Source organism: Chiloscyllium punctatum, chromosome 22, assembly GCF_047496795.1.
Source record: "Chiloscyllium punctatum isolate Juve2018m chromosome 22, sChiPun1.3, whole genome shotgun sequence".
In the NCBI taxonomy this organism is placed as follows: Eukaryota; Metazoa; Chordata; class Chondrichthyes; order Orectolobiformes; family Hemiscylliidae; genus Chiloscyllium; species Chiloscyllium punctatum.
Window position 1 is genome coordinate 82,756,655 of NC_092760.1, and position 26,191 is coordinate 82,782,845.

Here is a 26,191-nt window from a genome sequence, read left to right on the forward strand (position 1 = left end):
GGGGTGGACAAAGTTAAAAATCTCACAACACCAGGTTATAGTCCAACATGTTTGTTTGGAAGTACTAGCTTTCAGAGCACTGCTCCTTCATCAGGTAGCTAGTGGGGCAGGACATGAAAACAAAGAATGTATAGCACAAGATCATAGTGTCATGCAAATGACATGATATATTGAACAAACCGAGATTGCTGTTAAGTCTTTCCTCTTTTAGATTGGGTTGTAGGTTTCAATTCATTAATATAAATTCTGTCTTATGATCCTGCCCCACTGGCTACCTGATGATGGAGCAGCGCTCCAAAAGTTCATACTTCCAAATTAACCTGTTGGACTATAACCCGGTGTTATGTGATTTTTAACTTTGTTTGAAATTTGGCATTCTTGCATGTGTCCTGACGAGTGCATAATTAAAAGCTGCAGCAAGATGTCTTTCTTTTGTGCAAAATGTACATTCTGTTCTATCAAATGAACATTTGTTGACATTTTATTATTGAAACACATGACCTTATCTTAGAAATATGGATGCAGTACATCCTAATCATCTTTGGACAGATATGGTGTAGGAAATGGGGATAACTTTTGCAATGCATTTGAGACACAATGCTCGAAGTGATCCAAGGTAAATTGAGTTGAATGTAACAAAAACGCAGAACTATCAACATTCTTAATTCTAAATTCCTGAGCATAATGGAGAATAATGGGTGCACAACGGGATTTGACTGACACCAGTTAGTTGGAAGGAAGAACAATGTACTGGTCCACAGGTTTTGACAGATACAGGGAAGATAAATAATAAAGCACTGAAGCTTGTACAAAAATAAAAGGAAAACAAAACCCACTAAAGTTTTGTGAAACCTGAAAAGAACGATTTCACAAAGTGTTAATATCCTGAGATAAAAGAGAAAGTAGCAAAAATGAAACAATGCTACTCAGAATTCTCATGGAAGGCCATGGGATTAAAATGTCGGAGTTCTCTGACCCCTTTGGGAATGAGGTAGGCAAAAAGACTGACAGGTCAATGGGGGAAGATTGTCAGTGTAATATATCTCGAATGCTTGTTAAGTAATACAGACTTTGTAGGTCAGATTCAGTCTACTTGGAAATCTGTCTCAGATGTATTTCATAGCTTAGACTACAACCTGTCATTACAGAAAGCTACATTTGCAATGTGCATGTTGTCACTGGAATCCATATTGCTCCTGGACATATCGTTTCACCTCATCGTTAGCTCAACTCCATATCTAGCTCTTTAAAGAACTCACACACTCATAGAATGGTTATAGTACGGAAGGAAACATTTGGCTCAACGCACCTGCACATTCTCTTGAAAACAGTATCATTCATTAGTGTGAATCTCCTGACTTTTCCCTCTATGCCATGTACACTATCCCTTGATAAATAATGCCCCCTTTGAATGCCTCAGTTGAACTTACCTCCACCACTTTTCCAGGCAGTGCACATCAGGCACTAACTTTGTACTGTGCGAAAACAGTATTTCTTTGCCACATCATCTTTGCTTCTTTAAGTCTATGTACACTTGTTCTTGTGCCTTTTATAAAGGAACTCAGTTCATAATGTAATGGACAAAGTCAAGGGGTGAGTTACCAATTGACAAAGATAAGAGTGTGGATACCAACCTGCCATAGTCCTACAATGCAATAGGGCTGCTCACTTATCAGAGAGACAAGATGGTGGTGGTTTAACCTGAGGATTACTGTACTGCAAACAAGAGAATGGTTTGAGCAGGAGTATATATCATAGTAACCTGAGCCAGTGCAGGAATGAAACCCACATTGTTGGTCTTACTCAGCATTAAAAGCCATCCATCCAACCAACTGAGCTAACCAATTTCCAACCTGCCGAACAGTTGAGCCAAACACATTTTTGGCTCAGCAGGGCCAGCAAACAAGAATAAGTTGGTGATCTTCCAGTGTGTTTAAGGGAGGTGATCCTCCAATATGGATGTTCCATGGTCACGAGAGAAGCTACCATCAGTGTCACGAGCATTCACTTAGCAACAATAGTATTAAAACTACATAAATCCACCAGCCCCTGCCCAATGGGACCTATCTAACTCAGAGCTTTGTGCCACCACCCACCCTCCCCCCAATACAGCTGAACATTCATCTAGGGAGCAGTATCATGGAATTAACCACTTATTGGTGATGCTGCCCCCTGGTGGCACTGCTAGTCAGTCCTTTGATTGGATCAGCAGCGGTTGGAGGTGGCTTGCTCTCCTTCGTTAGACAGCAGCGCCAGTGGGGGGCCCTGTTCATTGGGCACTATCAAAAATCTTCAGATCCAAGCCTTGCCACCTCCCACATTTGGCCCCATCGACAGAACCTGCCGGCAATCAGCAAAATTCAGTCTGTTGGCTCAGGGAGGATATAAGTTAGAATCCCAACATGGCAGAGAGTGAAACTTAAATTCAACGAAAATCTGAAATAACAAAAATACAATCTGATGGCTCCACAGTCATGTGACTCATTACACTTCACGTAACCACTGTTGATTGCTGAACCAATTTAGGACAATGTCTTTAGGGAAAGAAAACTTGCCTGGTCTGGCCTACATATGGCTCCAGACCCACAGCAATATGGTTGATTCTTAAATGCCCCCTGGGCAATTAGGGATGGACAATAAATGCTGGCCTGGCCAGAGATACCCACATCCTGTGAATGAATTGAAAAAACAAAGCTCTGGCTGTTTCTCCACAGATGCTGCATGACCTGCTGACTATTTCTGTTTGTAGCTTTGATTTCCAGTATTTTCATTTTGAATTAATGCTTAAATGAAGGTGAACGTTGAAGTCAAGGACAGAGGTATTGAAGTGAGTAGTGGAGCTGAAGTGCAAAGAAGCCAGCAGCACCTGCAGAGAGAGATATACAGAAGATTCTGGAAGATATTATTCAGCCAGAGAGGCAAAACAAGTTGTGGAATGTCTTGAAAGCTTACCTGCTAGAGGCCAGCAGACATTTTGGAATGTAACATAAGGAACTACAGACAGAAGTGTTTAAACAATTTGCTAAACCAAGTCTTGTCATATATAACACATACGTTCACAGCTATAGGCTACTCGTCAAGTGCCTGCTGATGCATATGGACTATATAGACAGGTAGGAGGCTGGAAGAACACAGCAAGCCAGGCAGCGTCAGAAAGTGGAGAAGTCACCATTTCGGGTGTGAATTAGAGGCTCCCATTCACAAAATAAAAATATTACATTGACTCCCTCCTTCCCTTCCATGACACGTCTACTATCTATGCCGAAATCTAGTCTGGCAGATCATTTAGGACAGATGACTGGCAACTGAAGTTGTCGAATTTCGAAAAAAATGCCTTTGGAGCAAAACTGACTTGAAAGGGTCACATGCAGAAATCACTCAACAATTCCACAGCAGGGTGTAATTACGGCCAGGTCCCCTGTATGTTTTCAGGTTGATATTGCCACAAAACATCAACTGTGTCAAAAAAAAATCGCTGTTGTGGGCAAGTTTCGTTCAAAGGGAGAAACACCTTTCACATAATATTGGAAACTCAGTTCAAGTGTAACTACTTGAATAATAAAAAGTAGGCAAGGGAATTATTAAAGTTTACACATACGTCAATTGCAGAAAATTACATTAGACAAACATAATCACAGAATATCTCCCTGCAAAACACCTTCTGCATTTTGATTAAGCTTAGCAGTGTGTAATTCCGCTCACTGATGTCTGCACTCACGATGCCTGACATTTTTCAACTGCATCGGAGATGTTTCCTCTCTCATGTGATTCTTAATTATACTCATTTTAAAGACATAACTCCTTCACTGTGTTGCATAATTTTATTTACATTTTTAAATTAGAAATCATTCAACTGAAACTTCACTCAGATTACTTGCTGCTTGCCCATGTGTTTTTAACGTAACTCCATAGAGGCTAGTATCAAGTCACCTTTTATTTACATGTGCACAGTACATGGATGCTGACCTATCAGCTTCCAGCCAGTCCGTACAGTGAGGAGAATCCCTGAGATTTCTGTTTATAGCTGTCAGCCAGGATTCCCTGATTTGCCCCAATCAGGGAATCATGCTCAATGAGATCGACCTGGCCAACCTCATTCTGATCACTCCAGGGACCATGAGAAACCAAAACTCCTCATCTCTGTCAAGAGTTAAACAGCATCCAGGTTTGTTTAAGGATGTGGTATCAAGAAGCCTAAACTGGGAGGAATCAGAGATCCACTTAATAGGTTTACAGATGACACCAAAATTGGAGGCTTAGTGGACAGCGAAGAAGGTTACCTCAGATTACAACAGGATCTGTACCAGGTGGGCTGAGAAGTGGCAGATGGAGTTTAATTCAGATAAATGCGAGGTGCTGCATTTTGGGAAAGCAAATCTTAGCAGGACATATACACTTAATGGTAAGGTCCTAGGGAGTGTTACCGAACAAAGAGACCTTGGAGTGCAGGTTCTTAGCTCCTTGAAAGTGGAGTCACAGGTAGATAGGATAGTGAAGAAGGCATTTGGTATGCTTTCCTTTATTGGTCAGAGTACTGAGTACTGTGTTGGGAGGTCATGTTGCGGCTGTACAGGACATTAGTTAGGCCACTGTTGGAATATTGCGTGCAATTCTGGGCTCCTTCCTATCGGAAAGATGTTGTGAAACTTGAAAGGGTTCAGAAAAGATTTACAACGATGTTGCAAGGGTTGGAGGATCTGAGCTATAGGGAGAGGCTGAACAGGCTGGGGCTGTTTTCCCTGGAGCGTCGGAGGCTGAGGGGTGTCCTTATAGAAGTTTACAAAATTATGAGGGGCATGGATAGGATAAGTAGGCAAAGTCTTTTCCCTGGGGTCAGGGAGTCCAGAACAAGAGAGCATTGGTTTAGGGTGAGAGGGGAAAGATATAAAAGAGACCTAAGGGGCAACTTTTTCACGCAGAGGGTGGTACTTGTATGGAATCATCTGCAGGGGAAGTGGTGGAGGCTGGTACAATTGCAACATTTAAGAGACATTTAGATGGGTATATGAATAGGAAGGGTTTGGAGGGATATGGGCCGGGTGCTGGCAGGTGGGACTAGATTGGGTTGAGATATCTGCTTTGCATGGACGGGTTGGACCGAAGGGTCTGTTTCCATGCTGTACATCTCGATGACTCTATGACACTCAAACTGAATTCACTGAGTTCCAAAGATGAGTCATTCAAGACTCAAAACATTAACTGTTTTCCCCCAACAGGTGCTGCCAGGCCTGCTGAGTACCTCTATCATTTTCTAGTTTTGTTTCAGATTTTCTGCATCCACAGCATTTCGCTTTTGACTGATATGAGGAGGAATTTCTTCTCTCAGAGGATTGGGAGTCTTTGGAACTGCTTGCCACAGAGAACTATGGGGGCAGAGGCGTTATGTACATTTAAATCTGAGGTAGATAGATTCCTGATCAGTCAAGGAATCTAGGATTGTGGAGAAAGGGCTGGAAAGTGAAAGTGAGGAATGTCAGATCAGTCACGTCCCTAGGATGGGGGATTTCAAGACAAGGGGCACATTTTTAAGGTGAGAGGAAGGAGATTTAAAGAAGACATGAGGGACAAATTTTTGCATAGATGGTAGTTCGTGTGTGGAATGAACCTCCTGAGGGAGTGGCGGATGTGGGCATGGTTACAAGGTTTAAAAGGCACTTAGATAAGTATATGAAAAAGAAAGGTTTGGAGGGATATGGGCCAGGAGTAGACGGGTGGGACTAATTTAGTTTGGGAGTGTGGAGGGCATGGACTGGGTGGACTGAAGGGTCTGTTTCCGTGCTTTATGACTTTATGACTATTTGAATGATGGACCAGATTTGAAGGGCCAAATGGCCTATTCCTATTTCTCATGATCTTCTGGTTGTCCATTTTAATTTGGGTTGATTTCAGGCTGTTACCTTACCTTTTTGAGCTGTTAGCTCTTCATTGGATTTGAAAATGCAGTCCTTCTGTAATTATTGTCTATCACATTGTCCTTAATGTGGTTGGAGGGGAACTAGAAAAAGGGGACTCAGTCCAAGATTAAAGGGCCTCCTCTTTAAGACAGTGAGAAGGAAAATCTATTCCTCTCTCTCTCTTATGCGCGCACACACACACACACACAGGACTGTGTAATTTTTAACACTAGATCAGCTGTGGTCTTATTAACTGACAGAACACAATCAAGGGGCTGAATGGCCTGTGTGTATTGCTGAGACCTACGTTCCTATCTATGTGATTTGATAATTTCCTCTCCTCCGTAAATTTAACGCTACTCCGAGTAGTGGAGGAAAAATTACCAATTAATGCCTAGTTATAATATCCTGGCAATAGGCCATATGCATCTGCAATAATAAGGTCCATTGAGTATTTAAACCATCGTCTTAACCTTCATGAATTTTTATTAGAGAATATCAAGTTCATAGAACATTATGTCACAGAATAGTTATTCTGCCTCTTCCTGAACACTACTTCACTCAAACCGTTCATAAGTTCAGTGCCTTAAAAGAAAAGGAACTCACAATTCCCCTCGGAGCCAAACAATCTAACTGAAAAGGAAATCAACTGAAACTTCTGCAATGTACCTCTGTTGTGTAGAATAGAACAGGGATATATGCTTCCTAGACTCTGCTCTCCCTTAAAGTTAATGCTTGGTTTTGAGTGGGTGAGATGATTCAGCAGTGCCATTAACAGTAAGTAATGAATGTCTCTCATTATTCCCTGCACACCTTCCATTTTTCTCTAGTGGTAGTTACATGCTGGCTTGAAAGTCTTTTCAAAGAGCAGTTTCTATTCCATTAGTACAAGACGTTAGGATTGCCCAAGAGCTATGTGTGGAGGTGGTGGCATAGTGGCAATGTCACTGAGTCAGAAATCCAGAGACACAGAAATGGGCTACAGCAGCTGATGGAGTTTAAAACCAATCAAAAATACAGAATCTGGAAGCTAGTCTTAGTAATCCCAGCCATGATGCCTATCGTCAGTTGTTGGAAAACTCATTTGATTCACTCATTGTTTACGGAAGGAAATCTGCTGTTCATACCTGATCTGTCCTACAATCCAGACAGAACAAGTAATACTTGGGAACCTTCGTACTGGAACGCCACTACACAAGAGGAGTTGGACCAGTGTGCTTCATTCACCAGTACTTTCTCAGTGTGAAGTGATACAGCACAGTGTGGTTGATTTGTAATTCGTCTCTGAAATGTCCTGGCTAGCCACTCAGTTCAAGGACACTTTGGTTGGGTGACAAATGCTGGCCTTACCAATTATGACTGCATCCAATGAGAGAATCAATAGCAAGGTTTCAAGCAGTGCCAGGATGCACCACCAAAAGTAACAGCAATGCAGCTTAAAACTGCCAACAAGCCTAGTTTTAAATCTAGCATTGATCTGATGACAAACACTAAGGAAACGAAGGTATTGGCCCATTAACTGTAATAGTTCCCTCATTAATGACTGAAATTGAAAACAAACTAAAGAACCTGTTTCTCTGAACAAACAAAACAAAGGTCAAAGAAAATTTCAGCACAGGCACATTTGGCCCTCCCAGCCTGCGCTGATCCAGATCCTCTATCTAAACCTGCCGCCCATTTTCTAAGGGTCTGTATCTCTCTGCTCCCTGCCCATTTATGTACCTGTCTAAATGCATCTTAAATGATGCTACTGTGCCCCCCTCTACCACCTCCGTTGGTTCCAGGCCCCCACCACCCTCTGCGTAAAGAACTTATCACCCATATCTCTCTTAAAACTTTCCTCTCTCACTTTGAACTCATGACCCCTCATAATTGAGTCTCCCACACTGGAAAAAAATGTCTTGCTATCCATCCTGTCTACACCTCTCATGATTTTGTAGACCTCAATCAGGCAGTCCCTCAACCTCCATCTTTCCAATGAATATAATCCCAATCTACTCAACCTCTCTTCATAGCGAGTGCCCTCCATAACAGGCAATATCCTGGTGAACCTCCTCTGCACCCTTTCCTGTGCATCCACATCCATTGGTAATGTGGCAACCAGAACTGTATGCAGTATTCCAAATGTGGCCACACCAAAGTCTTATACAACTGCAACATGACCTGCCAAATCTTGTACTCAATACCCCGTATGATGAAGGAAAGCATGATGTATGCCTTCTTGTCCACCCTATTGACCTGAGTTGCCACCTTCAGAGAACAATGGACCTGAACACCCAGATCTCTCTGTACATCAATTTTCCCTAGGACATTTTCCTTTTATCGTATAGTTCACTCTTGAACTGGATCTTCCTAAATGCAGCACCTCACTTTTGTCCGGATTGAATTCCATCTGCTATTTCTCTGCCCAACTCTCCAATCTATCTATATTCTGCTGTATTCCCTGACAGTCCCCTTTACTATTTGCTGCTCCACCAATCTTAGTGTCATCTACAAAGTTGTTAATCAGATCACCTATACTTTCCTCCAAATCATTTATGTTTTTCACAAACAACAGTGGTCCCAGAACAGATCTCTGTGGAACACCACTGGCCACAGACCTCCATTTTGAGAAACTCCCTTCCACTATTACTCTCTGTCTCCCATTGCCCAACCAGTTCTTTATCCATCCAACTAGTATACCCTGGATCCTATTCAACTTCACTTTCTCCATCAGCCCACCATGGGGAATCTTATCAAATGCTTTACTGAAGTCCATGCACAGTGACGTCTACAGCCCTTCCCTCATCAATCAACTGAAGGAGGCAATACTAAATTAGAATCATAGAAATGATACAGCACAGGAGGGGGCTATTTGACCCATCTTGTCTCTACTGTCCCAAAGACATCCACAATGTGATGTCCCATCAAGATTTGACCTCAGATCACTGGATTCACAGTTCAGTGTGCTAACCATTACACTGTGGAACCATCTTATCAACTCACCTTATGCAAAGAACAATATGTGGTGTACACTAAACTAATTTTTTGCTCGTGCCCTTTCTCTCGATTCACTTGAACTGTTGAGTTATGTCCCCCATCTATTAATGGATCCTGACTGAGCACAACATCTAGATGTATCAGTGTAGGGAATTATAAGATGCACCAAAACACAATGAGCGAAGTTTTGGTTCATTGAACTCTATTGACACCCAGTTAAATTATAAAAGCAGAGAATGCTGGAGAAACTCAGCAGGTCTTGCAGCCTCTTGTGAGGGGGGGGAGAGACAGAGAGAGAGAGAAAGAGAGACAGAGCAAGGGAGAGAGAGAAACATCACAATTCTGAAGGAGAGTCGTACTGGACTTGAAGCATTAACTGTTTCTGTTTCCACAGATACTATCAGACCTGCTGAGTTTCTTCAGCATTCTTTGTGCTTTGTTCAGATTTCCAGCATCTGCAGTATTTTAAATAATAAAATGGTGGAAATGAAACATACAAGTTAATGCCAACGCTTTTCAATGGACAAACTATACCTGACCTGTGTGTTCAAGCATAAATTTGCAAAGGTGTTAGCACAAGGTACTTTCCTAAAAAATAACCTTCCAACACGAAGCGATATATGTATGACACAAACCTAAACTAAAGCAGAACGTTGGATGCATGGGGTCACAGGTTTCCACAGGTTAAAACATAAGGCAGTGCAGTTTATATCACACAATATGTAACGTTTAGAGGAGCAGAAATCAGTGCACGCTGATGAAAGCAAAGGACTGGATTTTACTCATCTTACAGTCAAGGCACAGAGTATAACAGCAGGAAGGTTACACTGGAAGTGTATGTAACAGTGCTTAGGTTACAGCTCGAGTATTGTGTGCAGTTCTGTTATCCACATTATAGGAGGGGTGTAATGCACTGGAAAAGGTGCAAACCCCTCGGTTGAAGAGTTTCAGTTACGAAGAAAGATTGGACGGACTGGGGTTGTTTACCTTGGAGCAGAGGAAACTGAGAGGGCCGTGATTAAGATGGATAAAACATGAGGGGCATAGACTCAATAGGAAGGAAGAAGATTCCTCCTTGATGGAGGGATCAACAAGAGAGCACATGGATTTAAAGTGTGGGGCAGGAAGTTTAGAGGAGATGTGAGGAAATACTTTTCACCCAGAGGGTGGTGGGAAATCTGGAACTCAACGCCTGTTAGGATGGTGGAGACAGAAATCCTAACATTGGGGAAGTATTTAGATGTGCACCTGTGATGTCAAGACATACAAGGCAATGGGAAAAGTGGGAGTAGAATAGTGAGTTGCTTGTTTTTGACTGGCACAGACTTGATGGACTGAAGGCCATTCAGCCCATCAGGTCTGTGCCAGTCAAAATTAAGCAACTAATTAACTTCTATGAGTCCAAAGGGAAACGGACTGGTGAGGTGGGAAGGTCATGTCAGTGGGCAGTAGGTGACATTGGGTAGGAGGCCCGATTGCTTCCCATTGCTGGACAACGGGTGGTGAATTCTGATAACCAACTGCCCAGTCCAAGGGCCACCTCCTGCTTCTCCTGCCAGCTTTTCATTGGCAGCAGGAAATACTGCATCCACACGGGCAAGCAAGTGGTTAAACCCTCGTGGCTTCTCTGCAAGTGCCCGAGGTGGCCCATGGAAGGGGCATCCCTGGATATGGTATCCATGACTGAATGTTCCGGATTGCAGGGTATCCTTGCCTGGAACCAGCGAGGGGGCCAAAACAGACACACTGGGGTTCGAACCCATCTGTCATTGGTGAAGCGAGGAATGCCTGATATCTGACTGAGTTGGGGCCTGGGAGGGCAGACACAGCCCTCAAGTGGACGGCAGCATTGGTGGCCTATTCCAAGACCACCTGGCAGTGGAATGCCAACTCAGGGTTTCTTGGGAACAGGATCAGGGGAGGGGTCCTGCTTTCAGCTTCCAACAATGGGACTTCTCAACTTCTCATCCCAGGACATCCAAACGTGCCTGCATCCAAAGGAATATTGATGAGGAACCAAGGTGCAAAGAATTCTTAAGATGACAAAGGAAAGTGAAACACAGCAGAAATCCACTCTTGGCAAGAAGATGCGAAAAAAAAAATTGAAAGAAACTTAAATGGAAACAGTGAAGATTCAGAGAATTATCGAATAGATTTGTATTTTGTGCACATCACTGCATATGTGATGACTTTCATGTCTCAACAAAATATCATCAAGCTCTCAAAATTAATTCTTATCACACTCTGTCTTTCTGCAAGCATAAGTGTTTCTAAAACCTGCTGAACCAGGCTCAGAATTCAATGTTCCCTGTCTACTAATTTATTGTCCAATCTCTATGTTTCTATTGTGGATATCTGCTCAAGGGTAGTGCAAAGTTATTGGACTGAGTCCATTTTGGCTTGACCTCAAAACACCTTCGGTTTGTTCCGCAGGTTGGAGCCATTGGCATAACACCAGCCTGTACTTCACCAATTGTAAAATTCCAAAGATTGCTTGTGCAGTCAGAGATAAGAGCAAACAAAAACAAAATAAAAGCTAGAAATACTCAACAGGGCAGGCAGCAGCTGTATGGAGCAGAGAAAGAACAGAAAACATAGGAGAAGAAGTAGGCCATTCAGCCCATCAAGTCTGCTTGCCTGTTCAATCAGATCATGGCTGATCAGATAATCCTTAACTCCACTTTCCTGCTATATCCCAATTGCCCTGATTCTCTTACTGATTAAAATTCTGTCAATCTCCGCCTTGACTATACATAATGACCCAGTCTCCACAACTCTCTGCAGATTCACAACCCTCTGAGAAAGGAACCCCACCCCCCCCTACCCCCCCTCACTTCTGTCTTAAATGTACAACCCCTTTTTCTGAGGTTATGCCCTCTGGTCCCAGACTCTCGAGCTAATGTTACAGCTTGCTGAGTAGAAGGTCAGTGAAATGGAAATGCTGGAGGATGGTGAAGGTTGTGGGGGAGTTGTGGGGGGTGAAGCGCAGGAAGAATGAAAGAGAAGATTTGCGACTGGGCAGAAAGATAATTAAATAATAAAACCATATTATGATGCAACAGTTAAAGGAGTGGCAATGAAAACAGAGAATAATAAAAGGTGTGAACTGCCACAAAAAACAGCAATATGCTGACACAACATGAAGGAATAAAGAAACAAGGAAGTCAGAGGCTGATGCAATGTGTTCTCTCCTGCCACCGCACTGCAGCAGGAAGTCTGGAACTGGAAGGTAGTGCCATAGGTGTAATCAATGCTCCAATTCTCACCTCCAGATTGTGCCGACTCTGTGCTGTAGTCACCACTGCAGTCAGTGCCCTGTGGGGAAATGCCCCAGAGGGAAACTTAATTTATCTTAATTCTGGCCATCCCTAAATTACTCGAGCACACCCCAGTCGCTCTCATTGGCAGTGGGGATGCAGGTTTGCAGTGGTTCAAGAAGGCAGCACACCACCACCTTCTCAAGACCAACTAGGGATGTGCAATATAACACTGGAGAAGCCAGTGACACCCACACCCAACAAAAGAAGATGAAGAAGCCACTGTTATTTGGTTTCCTCTATGTGCTTCAGTTTCTTCCCACAATCCAAAACATGTACAGGTTAGGTGAATTGGCCAGACTAAATTGCCCATAGTGTTCAATGACATACAGGTTAGATGCTTTAGTCAGGGGTAAATGTAGAGTAATAGGTTCGGAGAATGGGTTTGGATGGGTTACTCTTTGGAGGGTCGGTGTGGATTTGTTGGGCTGAAGGGCCTGTGTCCACACTGTAGGGATTCTATGATTCTATGAATGCGTGATAAGTGCTCCCCCTGCAGTTGCAGGGCACCAATCACAACCACAGAACAAAAGGGAAGGGAAAAATAGAACACATTGATTAAGGTGGAAGAAGAGGTCCTAGTCTAACTTTGTACAACTCAATGTCATGTCCAGAAAGCTCCAGAGAGCTGAGTCAAAAGGTGAGATGATCCTTGCACTTCTTTCATTGAAAAGGTCAACATGGGAGTCAGATGGAGAAACGATTTGATAAGCCATTGGAAATTTGGGGTCATGTTTGCTGACTGAGCAGGAGATTTAACACAAAGCAATCATTCAATCTGCTTGCGGTCTCCCCAATGTAGATGAGCTCACTTCAACCCTCATCTCTCAGTCTCCAGATAGTCAGAGACAGGAAGCATGCTGACAGCTATACCATGGATGGCACAAGGCTCAGTGGTTAGCACTGCTGCCTCAGTGCCAGGGACCCAGGTTTGATTCCAGCCTCGGGTCTGTGCAGGTTTCCTCCGGGTGCTCCGGTTTCCTCCCACAATCCAAAGATGTGTAGGTTAGGGTGAATTGGCCGTGCTAAATTGCCCATAGTGTTCAGGGATGTGCAGATTAGGTTCAATAGTCACGAGTAAATTTATGATAACAGGTTAGCATAATGCATCTGCACGTGTTACTCTTCCGAGGTTCAGTGTTGACTTTTTGAGCCGAAGGGCCTGTTTCCACACTGTAGGGATTCTATGATATACCATGGGTTCTCTTGGAGGTCCACATGCACGGATCATGTGGCAATCACCTGGGAAGTTGAAACCTCCAATGGACAATTATCATCGGAGAAAGTCCCCAACTCTGTCAGAGTTGGAGAATTCAGAGGGTTCCAACGCACTTAAGCTGAGTTGTTAACCGGGAAGAACGAAAGACATTAAAACTTGCTCCAACTCATATCGAGTCGATAAAGAGCGGAGCTGGAAAAAGCACGGCAGGTCAAGCTGCAGCAGGGGAGTTGATGTTTCAAGTCAGAACCTTTAATCAGTCCTGATTCTCCAGCATCTGCAGTTTTCACTATCTCCAACTCACTCGCACTAGACCTTCCCTCACTCACAATGGAGACATCCAACTCCACCCACCCACAAATATTGATTCTGTCCAGTCAAAACTCCACCTCACCCTTGGCACTCAATGCTGCCCTGACACCGATGTGAGGTAATGGCCGAGTGGTATTATTGAGAGACTATTAATCCACAGACCCAGGTATTGTTCTGGGATCCTGGGTTCAAACTCCTGCCAGATGATGGAAAAATAAAAATATAATCTGGAATTAAAAGTCTCATGATGACCATGAATCTATTATTAACTGTCAAGAAAAAACATCTGCTTCACTAATGTCCTTTACGGAAGGAAATCTGCCCTCCATACCTAGTCTGGTCTACATGTGACTCCAGACTCATATCAATGTGTAGTTGACTCTTCACTGCCCTCTAGGGCAGTTCAGGATGGACAATAAATGCTGGCTTACCCAATGATGCTCAGATCCTGTGAATGAATGCAATAAATGTGTCCCGTACACCAAACTATCCCACTGATTTCCCAACTAATGCTCGATTTACCCAGACATGTGATCATTCAACTCCTCAAAACCCTTGTCCTGCCCCTCCATCGCACAAAATTCCAAATATACCACCTGACACTAACACATGTCCAGACCTAATACCTTCCAACAATTGGCCCCTCCTGACCTCTGACTCATGTCCCTGCCACTTCACTGCCCCAACACATCAGCCAGTTAACTTCCTCACCAACCGTACCCTGGAATCTGTCAGCCACCAACCACACTACGTCTCCGACCCATCACAAGCAAACCCGCCCTTCCTTATCCATTTACTTGCCACCCTACCCCCCACCCTTACCCATCTGGCACCATGATGCCTCACCCACGTACCTCACAAGCTTCCTTGATCTCCTTGGCAAAGAAGCTCAGGGACATTTTGATAGAAATTCTTGTTTAAAAAAAAACAAGGGGGAAACTTGGTCACCCCTCCAGCTCAGATCTAGTGCTCTGCTGGAAGGTTTCCTGATTGTATGTGGTTCCCATCACTGAAGATGCTGCAAATCAGACATTCAGGCCAAAAAGTAGGGAGCTGCAGGCCAGAGTCAGTACAAAGGAGCAGGGTAGCTAAATGTGTATAATTGCCACTTCTCTGAGGAGTTGGCCCATTGTGAGCTGTGAATACTGGAGAGAAAATTGACTGGATGAGTAAATCAATATCCCTCTGTTTATCTACATTGGTGAAGATACTAAAAGCTGCAAACACAATAGTCAGCGATCAAAAATCCCTCAAAATCCCAGATCATTATATTTAAGCAACTGCAGATACGGTTGACAATTTCTTTTGCTAGTAAAGCATATGGGCTTTGAATGATGCAGCGTCATAATGACATGGTAGTTCATTTTCACAGTGCAAGTGTTCTGGGTTCGATTCTAGCCTTGAGTGACTGTTTATGTGGAGTTTGCACATTCTCCCCTTGTTTGCATGGGTTTCGCCAGGTGTTCTGGTTTCCTCCAACAATCCAAAGATGAGCAGGTTAGATGAACTGGCCATGCTAAATTGTGTTCAGGGATGTGTAGGTTAGGTGCGTTTGTCAGGGTAAATGTAGGGGAATAGATCTGGGTGGGAGATTCGTTGCAGGGTCGGTGTGGACTTGTTGGGCCAAATGGCCTGTTTTCCACACTGTAGAGATTTTATGATTTGAATTTTAGGGGATTAAAGTCTTCGCCACTGAACACTAATCTCTCAGATGGGAATTTTCCACTTTTTATGAATTTGTCCATTGTGAAATTGACCAGAAATCAGGGATATTCTGTCAGAGTGGGACAATTAACTCTGCCAGATTAGTGTGTGAGCAGTGAAGACAGCAACTCTACCTCAGTGTCCCCAAGCCACATCCTAACCAAAACAATTAACACAACATTACCACAGCAAATATCTTTCTGAAGTGTGAAGAAGCATGTCACATAATAAAACAAAGAACTGCAGATGCCCAAAGTATAAAACAAAAACCGAAATTGCTGGAGAAACTCAGCAGGTCTGGCAGCATCTGTGTTTCAAATCCTCTTCTGAAGGAGGGTCACTGGACTCAACATGTTCACTGATATTCTCTCCACAGATGCTCCCAGACCTGTTGCATTTCTGCAGCAATTTCAGTGTTTATTTATGAAATATGGAAAATTCCATTTTGCTTCCCCAGCTAATTAAAGAGGAATACATCTTTGTGTTGTCTCTCACCTCATGTGGAGGAAAGGCAGCATCATACGTTCCATTGTTGAGTAACCTATTCAAACCTGAAGAAAAGAGAAACATCCAATTACTTACTGAGGAGAGGGAGATTGATGTTTTCGCCAGTGCACTCATTTTGCCAAGTTGGTTATCCATTTGCTGACATCTGTCAGCTAAAGGTAGACATCATTTTAAAACAGGGTTTGACCTTTCATGGCAGGCAACACAGATCGGAACTGTTTCCAGGTCACAGATCTATCTTCGAAGGGAAAGCTCACCAAGTTTCATGACGCCGCTGCCCCAGGCTGTCCTGTGGATGGGATGATTGTCCCATGAAGGAACCAATCAGAGGCTGGGAAACCAATCAGAGACTGAGAGACCAAGCAGATGCTCGGAAACCAATCAATAGTCAGAAGACCATACGGAGGATGTGAGACCTGAGGTCAGGAGACCAATCAGAGCCTAGGAAACCACAGAGTCAGAGAATGTACAGCATGGAAACAGACCCTTCGGTCCAACCTGTCCATGCCGACCAGATATCCCAACCCAATCTAGTCCCACCTGCCAGCACCTGGCCCATATCCCTCCAAACTCTTCCTATTCATATACCCATCCAAATGCCTCTTAAATGTTGCAATTGTACCAGCCTCCACCACATCCTCTGGCAGCTCATTCCACACACGTACCCCTCTCTGTGTGAAAAAGTTGCCCCTTAGGTCTCTTTTATATCATTCCCTTCTCACCCTAAACCGTGGTCTCTTAGGTCTCTTTTATATCATTCCCTTCTCACCGTGGGCGGCACGGTGGCACAGTGGTTAGCACTGCTGCCTCGCAGCGCCAGAGACCCGGGTTCAATTCCCGCCTCAGGCGACTGACTGTGTGGAGTTTGCACGTTCTCCCCGTGTCTGCGTGGGTTTCCTCCGGGTATTCCGGTTTCCTCCCACAGTCCAAAGATGTGCAGGTCAGGTGAATTGGCTATGCTAAATTGCCCGTAGTGTTAGGTAAGGGGTAGATGTAGATGTAGATGTAGGGGTATGGGTGGGTTACGCTTCGGCGGGGCGGTGTGGACTTGTTGGGCCGAAGGGCCTGTTTCCACACTGTAAGTAATCTAATCTAATCTATGCCCTCTAGTTCTGGACTCCCCAAACCTAGGGAAAAGACTTTGCCTATTTATCCTATCCATGCCCCTCATAATTTTGTAAAAATTATGAGGGGCAACAGGGAAAACAGCTCCAGTCTGTTCAGCCTCTGCCTGTAGCTCAAATCCTCCAACCCTGGCAACATCCTTGTAAATCGTTTCTGAACCCTTTCAACTTTCACAACATCTTTCCAATAGGAAGGAGACCAGAATTGCATGCAATATTCCAACAGTGGCCTAACCAATGTCCTGTCCAGCGCAACATGACCTCCCAACTCCTGTACTCAATACTCTGATCAATAAAGGAAAGCATACCAAACGCCTTCTTCACTGTCCTACCTACCTGCGACTCCACAAGCTATGAACGTGCACTCCAAGGTCTCTTTGTTCAGTAACACTCTCCAGGACCTTACCATTAAGTGTATAAATCCTGCTAAGATTTGCTTTCCCAAAATGCAGCACCTCGCTTTTATCTGAAATAAACTCTATCTGCCACTTCTCAGCCCATTAGCCCATCTGGTACAGATCCTGTTGTAATCTGAGGTAACCCTCTTCGCTGTCCACTACACCTCCAATTTTGGTGTCATCTGCAAACTTACTAACTGTACCTCTTATGCTCGCATCCAAGTCATTCATGTAAATGACAAAAAGTAGAGGGCCCAGCACCGATCCCTGTGGCACTCCACTGGTCACAGGCCTCCAGTCTGAAAAACACCACCACCCTCTGTCTTGTACCTTTGAGCCAGTTCTGTATCCAAATGGCTAGTTCACCCTGTATTCCACGAGATCTAACCTTGCTAATCAGTCTCCCATGGGGAACCTTGTCGAACGCCTTACTGAAGCCCATATAGATCACAGCTACTGCTCTGCCCTCATCAATCTTCTTTGTTACTTCTTCAAAAAACTCAATCAAGTTTGTGAGACATGATTTCCCACGCACAAAGCCATATTGACTATCCCTAATCAGTCCTTGCCTTTCCAAATACATGTACATCCTGTCCCTCAGGATTCCCTCCAACAACTTGCCCACCACTGAGGTCAGGCTTACCGGCCTATAGTTCCCTGGCTTGTCTTCTTAAACAGTGACACCACGTTTGCCAACCTCCAGTCTCCCGGCACCTCACTTGTGACTATTGATGATAAATATCTCAGCAAGAGGCCCAGCAATCACTTCTCTAGCTTCCCACAGAGTTCTCAGGTACACCTGATCATGTCCTGGGGATTTATCCACTTTTAACCGTTTCAAGACATCCAGCACTTCCTCCTCTGTAATCTGGACATTTTGCAAGATGTCACCAACTATTTCCCTACGGTCTATATCTTCCATATCCTTTTCCACAGTAAATACTGATGCAAAATATTCATTTAGTATCTCCCCATTTTTTTTGTGGCTCCACACAAAGGCCACCTTGCTGAACTTTGAGGGACCCTATTCTCTCCCTAGTTACCCTTTTGTCCTATTAGAGACTGGGAGACCAATCAGATGGTTGGAGAACAATCAGAGGTCAGAAGACCAATTAGAGGGTAGGATTGCAATCAGAGGCTGGGTAACCAATCAGAGGGTAGGAGATCAATCAGAGGTGAGTTCAACAACAGGCTGGAACAGATGGGAAGTGAGGGAGAGGGCACTTCACAAATCGGGAATCCTTCTCTCTGTTTCACTTGAACTGAAGTTGAAAATAATGTCTTCAAATCTTTTGGTTTAGACAATGGTTACAAAACTGGTTTAGCAGCTTTTCATGTGTAAGATGGTAGTGACAGGGGAGGAGGGACATAAGAGGTGGAGGGGAGGAGGAAGAGAAGGGAAAGTGGAGGAGTGGAAAAGGGGGTAAGGGTAGAAGGGGAGAAGAGGGGAAAAGGAGTGGGAGGAAGGCAGAGGGCAAGAGGAGGAGGAGGAGGGAAAGAGGAAGAGAAGCACGAGGACAACAGGGGAAGGAGAGATGAGGGGAAGAGGGGAAGAGGGGAACAGAGGAGGAGGGAAGGAGGAGAAGTGCGACAAATGCGAGGACAGAAATTCCTTGCAGCATTCTTACCCCAGACAGGTTAGCAAGTTTTACTAAGACCTGAATCCCCCATCTCCCGACTCCAAAACTGACCCCACATGAGGAAACCTGGAGGTCAACAGGGAACTCCTTCATAATGGCCTCAATAGTCTCCTGTTGAGCCATTTCGACGATCCATGGGTGGGCTAGCCACTGTGTAAATGCCCCACTCCAACAAACAGCTCCAAATTAACAATGGGGCCCAGCGGAGTGAGTTTCAGATCCCAAGAGCCTTCATTCTCAGCCCCGGCAGGGATTCAACCACTTCCCTAAGACCCCACCCAACTCAGCTACATGTGTCGACCCTGCTTTCCTTCACACCCACACAGAGCCATGCCTGGAGTGATCATTCACTGCCCCCCCACCCCATCCGATGAATCCAGCGGGTTACTGATCGTTAATAAACCCCACTCCCTTATTACTCCCTTCTCTGTCCTGCAGTACAGTGTGTCCCACTTCAATACCCAGTTTCCCCCCTTTACAATTGCATTGAGGCACTGCCCACAGCCTGCAGGCCCCGGTCCCACTGACTGAAGTCTGTAGCTCACGGTGAAAGATGCCCTGACTGAGAAATGCTCCCAAGTCCGATTGTGGCCAATCCCATGCAGTGGGAGGAGCTGGTACCTCTGCCTTACTTAGTCAGGAACCCTGACGGCTGGGTAGATCGGGCACTTCATTGCTTCCTTGCTGAACATCCTGTGTGTTTGCTGCTGAGGTTGCTGAAACAGAGAGCAGGCCTGATATCCTTGAACATAGAACAGTTCAGCACAGTACAGGCTCTTTGGCCCTCAATGTTGTGCCAGCTTTTTATCCTACTCTAAGATCAGATTAACCTATATACCCTTCTTTGTACTGTCTTCCATTTGCCTATTCAAGAGTTGCTTAAATGTCCCTAATGTATCTGACTCCACTACTACTGCTGGCAGTCCATACCATACACCCACCACTCACTGTGTAAAGAACCTACTTCTAACATCTTCCCTAAACCTTCCTCCAATCACCTGAAATAGCCATTTCCGCCCTAGGAAAAAGTCTCTAGCTATCTACACTATCTACCCCTCTCAACATCTTGCATGCCTCTATCAAGTCACCTCTCATCCTTCTTTGCTCCAATGAGAAAAGCCCTAGCTCCCTCAATCTTTCCTCATAAGACATGCTTCCAGTCCACACAGCACCCTGGTAGATCTCCTCTGCACCCTCTCTAAAACTTCCACATCTTTTCAATAATTAGGTGACCAGAACTGAACACAATATTCCATGTGTGTGTGTGTTGCTGGAAAAGCACAGCAGGTCAGGCACTATCCAAGGAGCCGGAGGATTGGCGTGTTGGGCATATACCCTTCATCAGGAATGGGGCCGGGGGCTGAGAGATAAATGGGAGGTGAATGGGGCTGGGTTGGGGGGTGGTGGGGGGGGAGGTGGAGTGGTATGGAAGGTAGCTGAGAAAGCCATAGGTAGATGAAGGTGAAGGAGAAGGTGATAGGTCGGAGTGGATAGATGGGAAAGGTTATGGACAGGTCCGGAGGGCGGTGCCAAGTTGGAGGCTTAGGACTGAGATAATGTGCGGTGGAGAGCACAACCCAGATGGTCTCCTTCTTCAAAGACCGCAATTTCCCCTCAGACGTGGTTGACGATGCTCTCCACCACATCTCCTCCACTTCCCGCTCCTCTGCCCTTGAACCCCACCCCTCCAATTGCCACCAGGACAGAACCCCACTGGTCCTCATCTACCACCCCACCAACCTCCAGATACATCGTATCATCCTTCGTCATTTCCGCCACCTCCAAACAGACCCACCACCAAGGATATATTTCTCTTTCCTCCCCTATCAGCATTCCGGAAATACCACTCCGTCCGCGACTCCCTCGTCAGGTCCACACCCCCCACCAACACAACTTCAATTCCCGGCACCTTCCCCTGCAACCACAAGAAATGCAAAACTTGCGCTCACACCTCCCCCCTCACTTCCCTCCAAGGCCCCAAGGGATCCTTCCATATCCATCACAAATTCACCTGCACCTCCACACACATCATTTACTGCATCCGCTGCATCCGATGTGGTCTCCTCTACATTGGGGAGACAGGTCGCCTACTTGCAGAACATTTCAGAGAACATCTCTGGGACACCCACACCAACCAACCCAACCGCCTGTAGCTGAACACTTTAACTCCCCCTCCCACTCCGCCAAGGACATGCAGGTCCTTGGCCTCCTCCATCGCCAGACCATGGCAACACGACGCCTGGAGGAAGAGCGCCTCATCTTCAGCCTAGGAACCCTCCAACCACAAGGGATGAATGTAGATTTCTCCAGCTTCCTCATTTCCCCTCCCCCCACCTTATCTCAGTCCCAACCCTCGGACTCAGCACCGCCTTCTTGACCTGCAATCTTCTTCCCGACCTCTCCGCGCCCATCCCCTCTCCGGGCTATCACCCTCGTCTTAACCTCCTTCCATCTATCGTATTCGCAATGCCCCTCCCCCAGTCCCTCCTCCCTACCTTTTATCTTAGCCTGCTTGGCACACCTTCCTCATTCCTGAAGAAGGGCTTATGCCCGAAACGTCGATTCTCCTGCTCCTTGGATGTTGCCTGACCTGCTGCGCTTTTCCAGCAACACATTTTTCAGCTCTATCAAATCCCCTCTTCGCCTTCTTCTTGCCAATGAAAACAGACCAAGGTTTCTCAGCCTTTCCTCATAACAGCTTCCCTCCAGACCAGGCAACATCCTGGTAAATCTCCTCTGCACCTTTTTCAATGCTTCCACATCCTTCCTGTAATGGGGCGACCAGAACTGAATACAATATTCCAAGTGCAGCCGCACTAGCATCCCTAGGAATGTTCCCAACGGCCTGTGCATAAACTAGATGCTGTTCATTATACTTTGTACAATGGATTCTTTCTGAAATGTCAGAGCAACATACCATTTCTATTGCCAGAAATACTTTACCCCTTTGTATAAATATGGAAACCAACTTAAATGTAAAGAAATGGCCATGCTGAAGTTCACAGGTTTGGTGATCGAAAAGCAGAGCCCATGCTAAAATCAATTAAAAAAATGAAGGACGGCTTTCTGACTCTTCTTGTTATTTCTCAGAATGTCCAGATCACTGAGTGCACTGATTCGCCTTCACTTACACGTTTCTTGGTCTCAATGTTTAATACTTGAAGGATCGCGCAGCAGCATGGGCTATATTTCTGCTGTTTGTTCCTGCATATTCATTATGTTTGCCAAGAGACTGAGCAGGAAAAGATATGCTCTGTCCTCCAGACCTTCTCTTATGAAAATGTTACTCAACCCAATACTTGCGGTAAGAATCCAGAGTCCTGACATTGATTTCGTCGGGATTTCTCCAGCCTGAACCATCCAGAGCCCAGGCTCTCAGACCCTTCAGCACTGTATAAATAACTCTATCGGTCAGTGATTTTACACGTAGGACACTGACAATTCTTTTATGTGATTATAACATTGGCTCTGTTACAAATGAAATTTTACACTGCGACAAGCACTTGACCTATTCAATTCACATGTAAGACAACCAGATGTGTTATACTAAACTACAATTAACTCCCAGTCTCTTCAATATGTTGACCACAGTACAGCACAGTTACAAAGTCTTCGAATGTAGCCCCGCTTGATTGGCACCACCTCCACTCATTTAGAAGTATGAGTGAAGCAGGTACATGGGAGCTCCCATCGAAGTCACTCAACATCCTGACTTGGAAATTCCTGTTCCTTGAGTGTCACTGGGTTAAAATCCTGGAACTCTCTCACAAATAGCACTATGGGTCTTTCTACACCACACAAACTGCAATGGTTCAAGAAGGCAGCTCACCACCACCTTCTTAAGGACAACTAAGGATGAGCAATAAATGTTGGCCCAATCAGAGAGGAGAAAGTGAGGACTGCAGGTGCTGGAGATCAGAGCTGAAAATGTGTTGCTGGAAAAGCGCAGCAGAGATATTCACATCTCACAAGTAAATAAAAATTAACAAGATGTCGCACAATTATTGCTGATCCACAAATGTACATTTTTTTACCAGCTTAACTCAATGGAGACCAGGAGGGGTTATTAGACAGACCTTTTAGTTCAAACCTGGCAAAATTACCACCCTTTGATTTTCACTGGTCTCCCAAGGCATTGAAATAACACACCTTATGTGGGAATGCAACATATGATGCATTCACTCAACAAATAAGATTACAAATACGGGGACCAATTTTAGTGATCTGCAGGTTGTTCATAGTGAAACAATAGCTGCTCTGCAGTTGAAATATAATGATTTAATTAACACTTTACCCATTTTGGATTTTCCATCTTCATATTTAGTCCTTTGTAACATATGATGTACGATTCTGCTCCTTGTTGAATTACTGAAAAACGTGTCTTTGTTGTTAATGGTGAAGCTGAAAAATGTTTTAATGAAGAAAGAAAAGAGAATGTAAAAGTCCACATTTAAATTTTGTGCATCAGTCGAAGAACATAACGTACTAGAATAGTCAAAAGGCTTAACCTAAAATATAAAAGAGCAAGTGAGAGAGACAGTTTATATACACTGTCCTAACTTCTCAGACTTCTGCAAAGTCTACACCATTAATGCAAATTAATAGTATAAATTTGTTTTGAAATTCCATTTATGTAACATACAGATGTGTATGAGACATACTTACTGGTGCATGCGTGCTCTACTGAATGGTGCAGTGTAGCAATCTGTCTCTTCCAGATCTGGTAGAGCTTCTTTATCGAGTTTCATTGGATTTCTTGGCAACCAACTCTTCAGCTGTCGTAGATTCCTCTGAACACTAATAGAAAAACGCCAAACTACTGATATTTAAAATTAAATACACTTAAATAATTCTAGAATATTCAAACTAAATTTCAACAGTTTACTAACCCATTCAGTCCATACTTCCAAGAGTTGTATGTGAACCCAGCATCAGTTCACAGTTACAAGTTAAAATATCGCAGATTTGCTGGGAATCTGAATCAAATACAGAGGATGCTGATCTGGCAGTGTCGGGTGGAGAGAGGTAACGTTTCAAGGAAGTCATACCGGGCTCAAAACATTAACTCTGTTTCTCTCTCCACCGATGTTGTCAGATCTGCTGAGTTTCTCCAGCATTCTGCAGCTGTTTATGCTGTTTGGCATGCAGCTAGTTCTGTTTGGTAGCATCACGAGGTTGACACCTCATTTTTAGGTATGTCTGATGATGCTTCTGACATGCCCTCCTGCACTCTACCGCCTCAGATGACTGACTGTGTGGAGTTTGCACGTTCTCCCCGTGTCTGCATGGGTTTCCTCCGGGTGCTTCGGTTTCCTCCCACAGTCCAAAAATGTGCAGGTCACGTGAATTGGCCATGCTAAATTGCCCATAGTATTAGGTAAGGGGTAAATGTAGGGGTATGGGTGGGTTGCACTTCGGCGGGTTGGTGTGGACTTGTTGGACCAAAGGGCCTGTTTCCACACTGTAAGTAATCTAATCTAATCTAATCTAATCAGTCTCTACTCATTTATATGATGTTAAATCCATAAAGTTCTGCAGACCAGAACTTTTATTCTCACTGCATACCAGAATAGAGATTATGTTTACAATCACAATCAATCCAAGCAAAATGTGTTAAATATTTATTGAATGTGTCATCTTATTAAGTTTGTCTTGAAGTCTTGCTGACACAGTTACATTTGGATTTTGCCAAAATTAATGATTATTTATTCCAAAATAATTGACTAAAATGTCTACTTTTGTGTGAATTACATGACTGCATGAAATAATTGATTAGCAAATGCCAGAAATATTTTTCTAGCAGTTTTATTGGAATTTCTGTATGCATTGAGATAAACCAGTTTGTTAATCACATGATTAATCCAGGTCTTGTGAGAAATCATCACTTGATAGTTTTTATACAGCATACTATTCAATATGATTTGGAATTAAAGTTTGGAAAAACTCCTCACATGAGGTTTGCCTGAGGCTAATTGTAAGATAGATTCAGAAAGATTAATTTGGAAATGGATAGAATGCAAAAGGGGCAATTAATTGGCAAAGGCTGAAAAAGAATTCAAATCAGTAAGTATGCTGTTGTGATTTCCAGGACAGCAAATCTGGTGGTAATATTTAAAATTTGGCTAATTGCCACAACACACCATGATGCATTGTGGGTGCCAGCCAATTCTAATCACTCACTGAGGTATACCCTAAAATGGACATCAACTCACAATCAGATATCAGAATGATTGGCTCATGATCACATCACTCAGGCTAACCATGGGTTTCAACAGCTCCCCCAATTTAATGATCAATTCAAGCAGGCATTTCCAAAGGAAACTTCATCAGGGTTGCTGCATATCCTGGAAAATCTGTTCTCAACTTTGCAATGCATTTCTCCAAAGGGAGTTAACAATGCAATAAAAAGTCCTGTAAGATTGTAACATTATCATTGAGAGGTATAGATAGAGTGGATAGCAAGAAGCTTTATCCCCAGAGTGGGGAACTCAATTACCAGGAGTCACGAGTTAAAAGTGAGAGGGGAGAAGTTTAAGGGAGATATGTGTGGAAAGTTCTTTACGCAGAGGGTGGTGGGTGCCTGGACTGTGTTGCCAGTGGAGATGGTAGAGTTATTTAAGATGTATCTAGATAGATACATGAATGGGCAGGAAGCAGATGGATCCTTAGAAAATAGGCGATAAGTTTAGATGGAGGATCTGGATTGGCGCAGGCTTAGGGGACTGAAGGGCCTGTTTCCACACTGTCAGGAATCTAATCTAACAAATATCAATCAAATGCCAGCCTAACTCAGCCTTCAATATATTCAAAATCCCAGACTCCGAAGCTCTCTGCAGAAGAGAATTCCAAAGACTGTCTTCTGAGAAAATAAATTAATCCACATCCGTCTTAAATGGGACTTAATCTGCACTCCCTGGTTTGAGATTCTGCCATGAGTAGAAGCAGCCCCTCAGTATCTCTCCCATCAAGCTCACTCAGAATCTTAGAGGTTTCTGTAAGGTCACCCTTCACTCTTTTCAACTCCAGTCAGTATATGCCCAAACTACTCAATGTTTCCTCTTAAGATACACCTTTCTCCAATGGATCAGCCAAGAGAA

General features: G+C 44.1%; 1 protein-coding gene across 5 annotated transcripts in view; it reads right to left on the minus strand.

The window, feature by feature from the left end:
* Positions 1–26,191, minus strand: part of ano3 (anoctamin 3) — a 573,601-nt gene that overhangs the window by 150,005 nt on the left and 397,405 nt on the right. For 4 of the 5 annotated variants that reach the window (XM_072592727.1, XM_072592730.1, XM_072592729.1 and 1 more), the window contains 3 exons: positions 23,760–23,891; positions 23,389–23,495; positions 15,921–15,976 (listed from right to left, as the gene is read on the minus strand). The exons of the other annotated variant lie outside the window; for it this stretch is intronic. In XM_072592727.1, the coding sequence (XP_072448828.1) occupies positions 15,921–15,976; positions 23,389–23,495; positions 23,760–23,891 (295 nt within the window). The remainder of the gene's footprint in view (positions 1–15,920; positions 15,977–23,388; positions 23,496–23,759; positions 23,892–26,191) is intronic. 5 annotated transcript variants of the gene reach the window in all.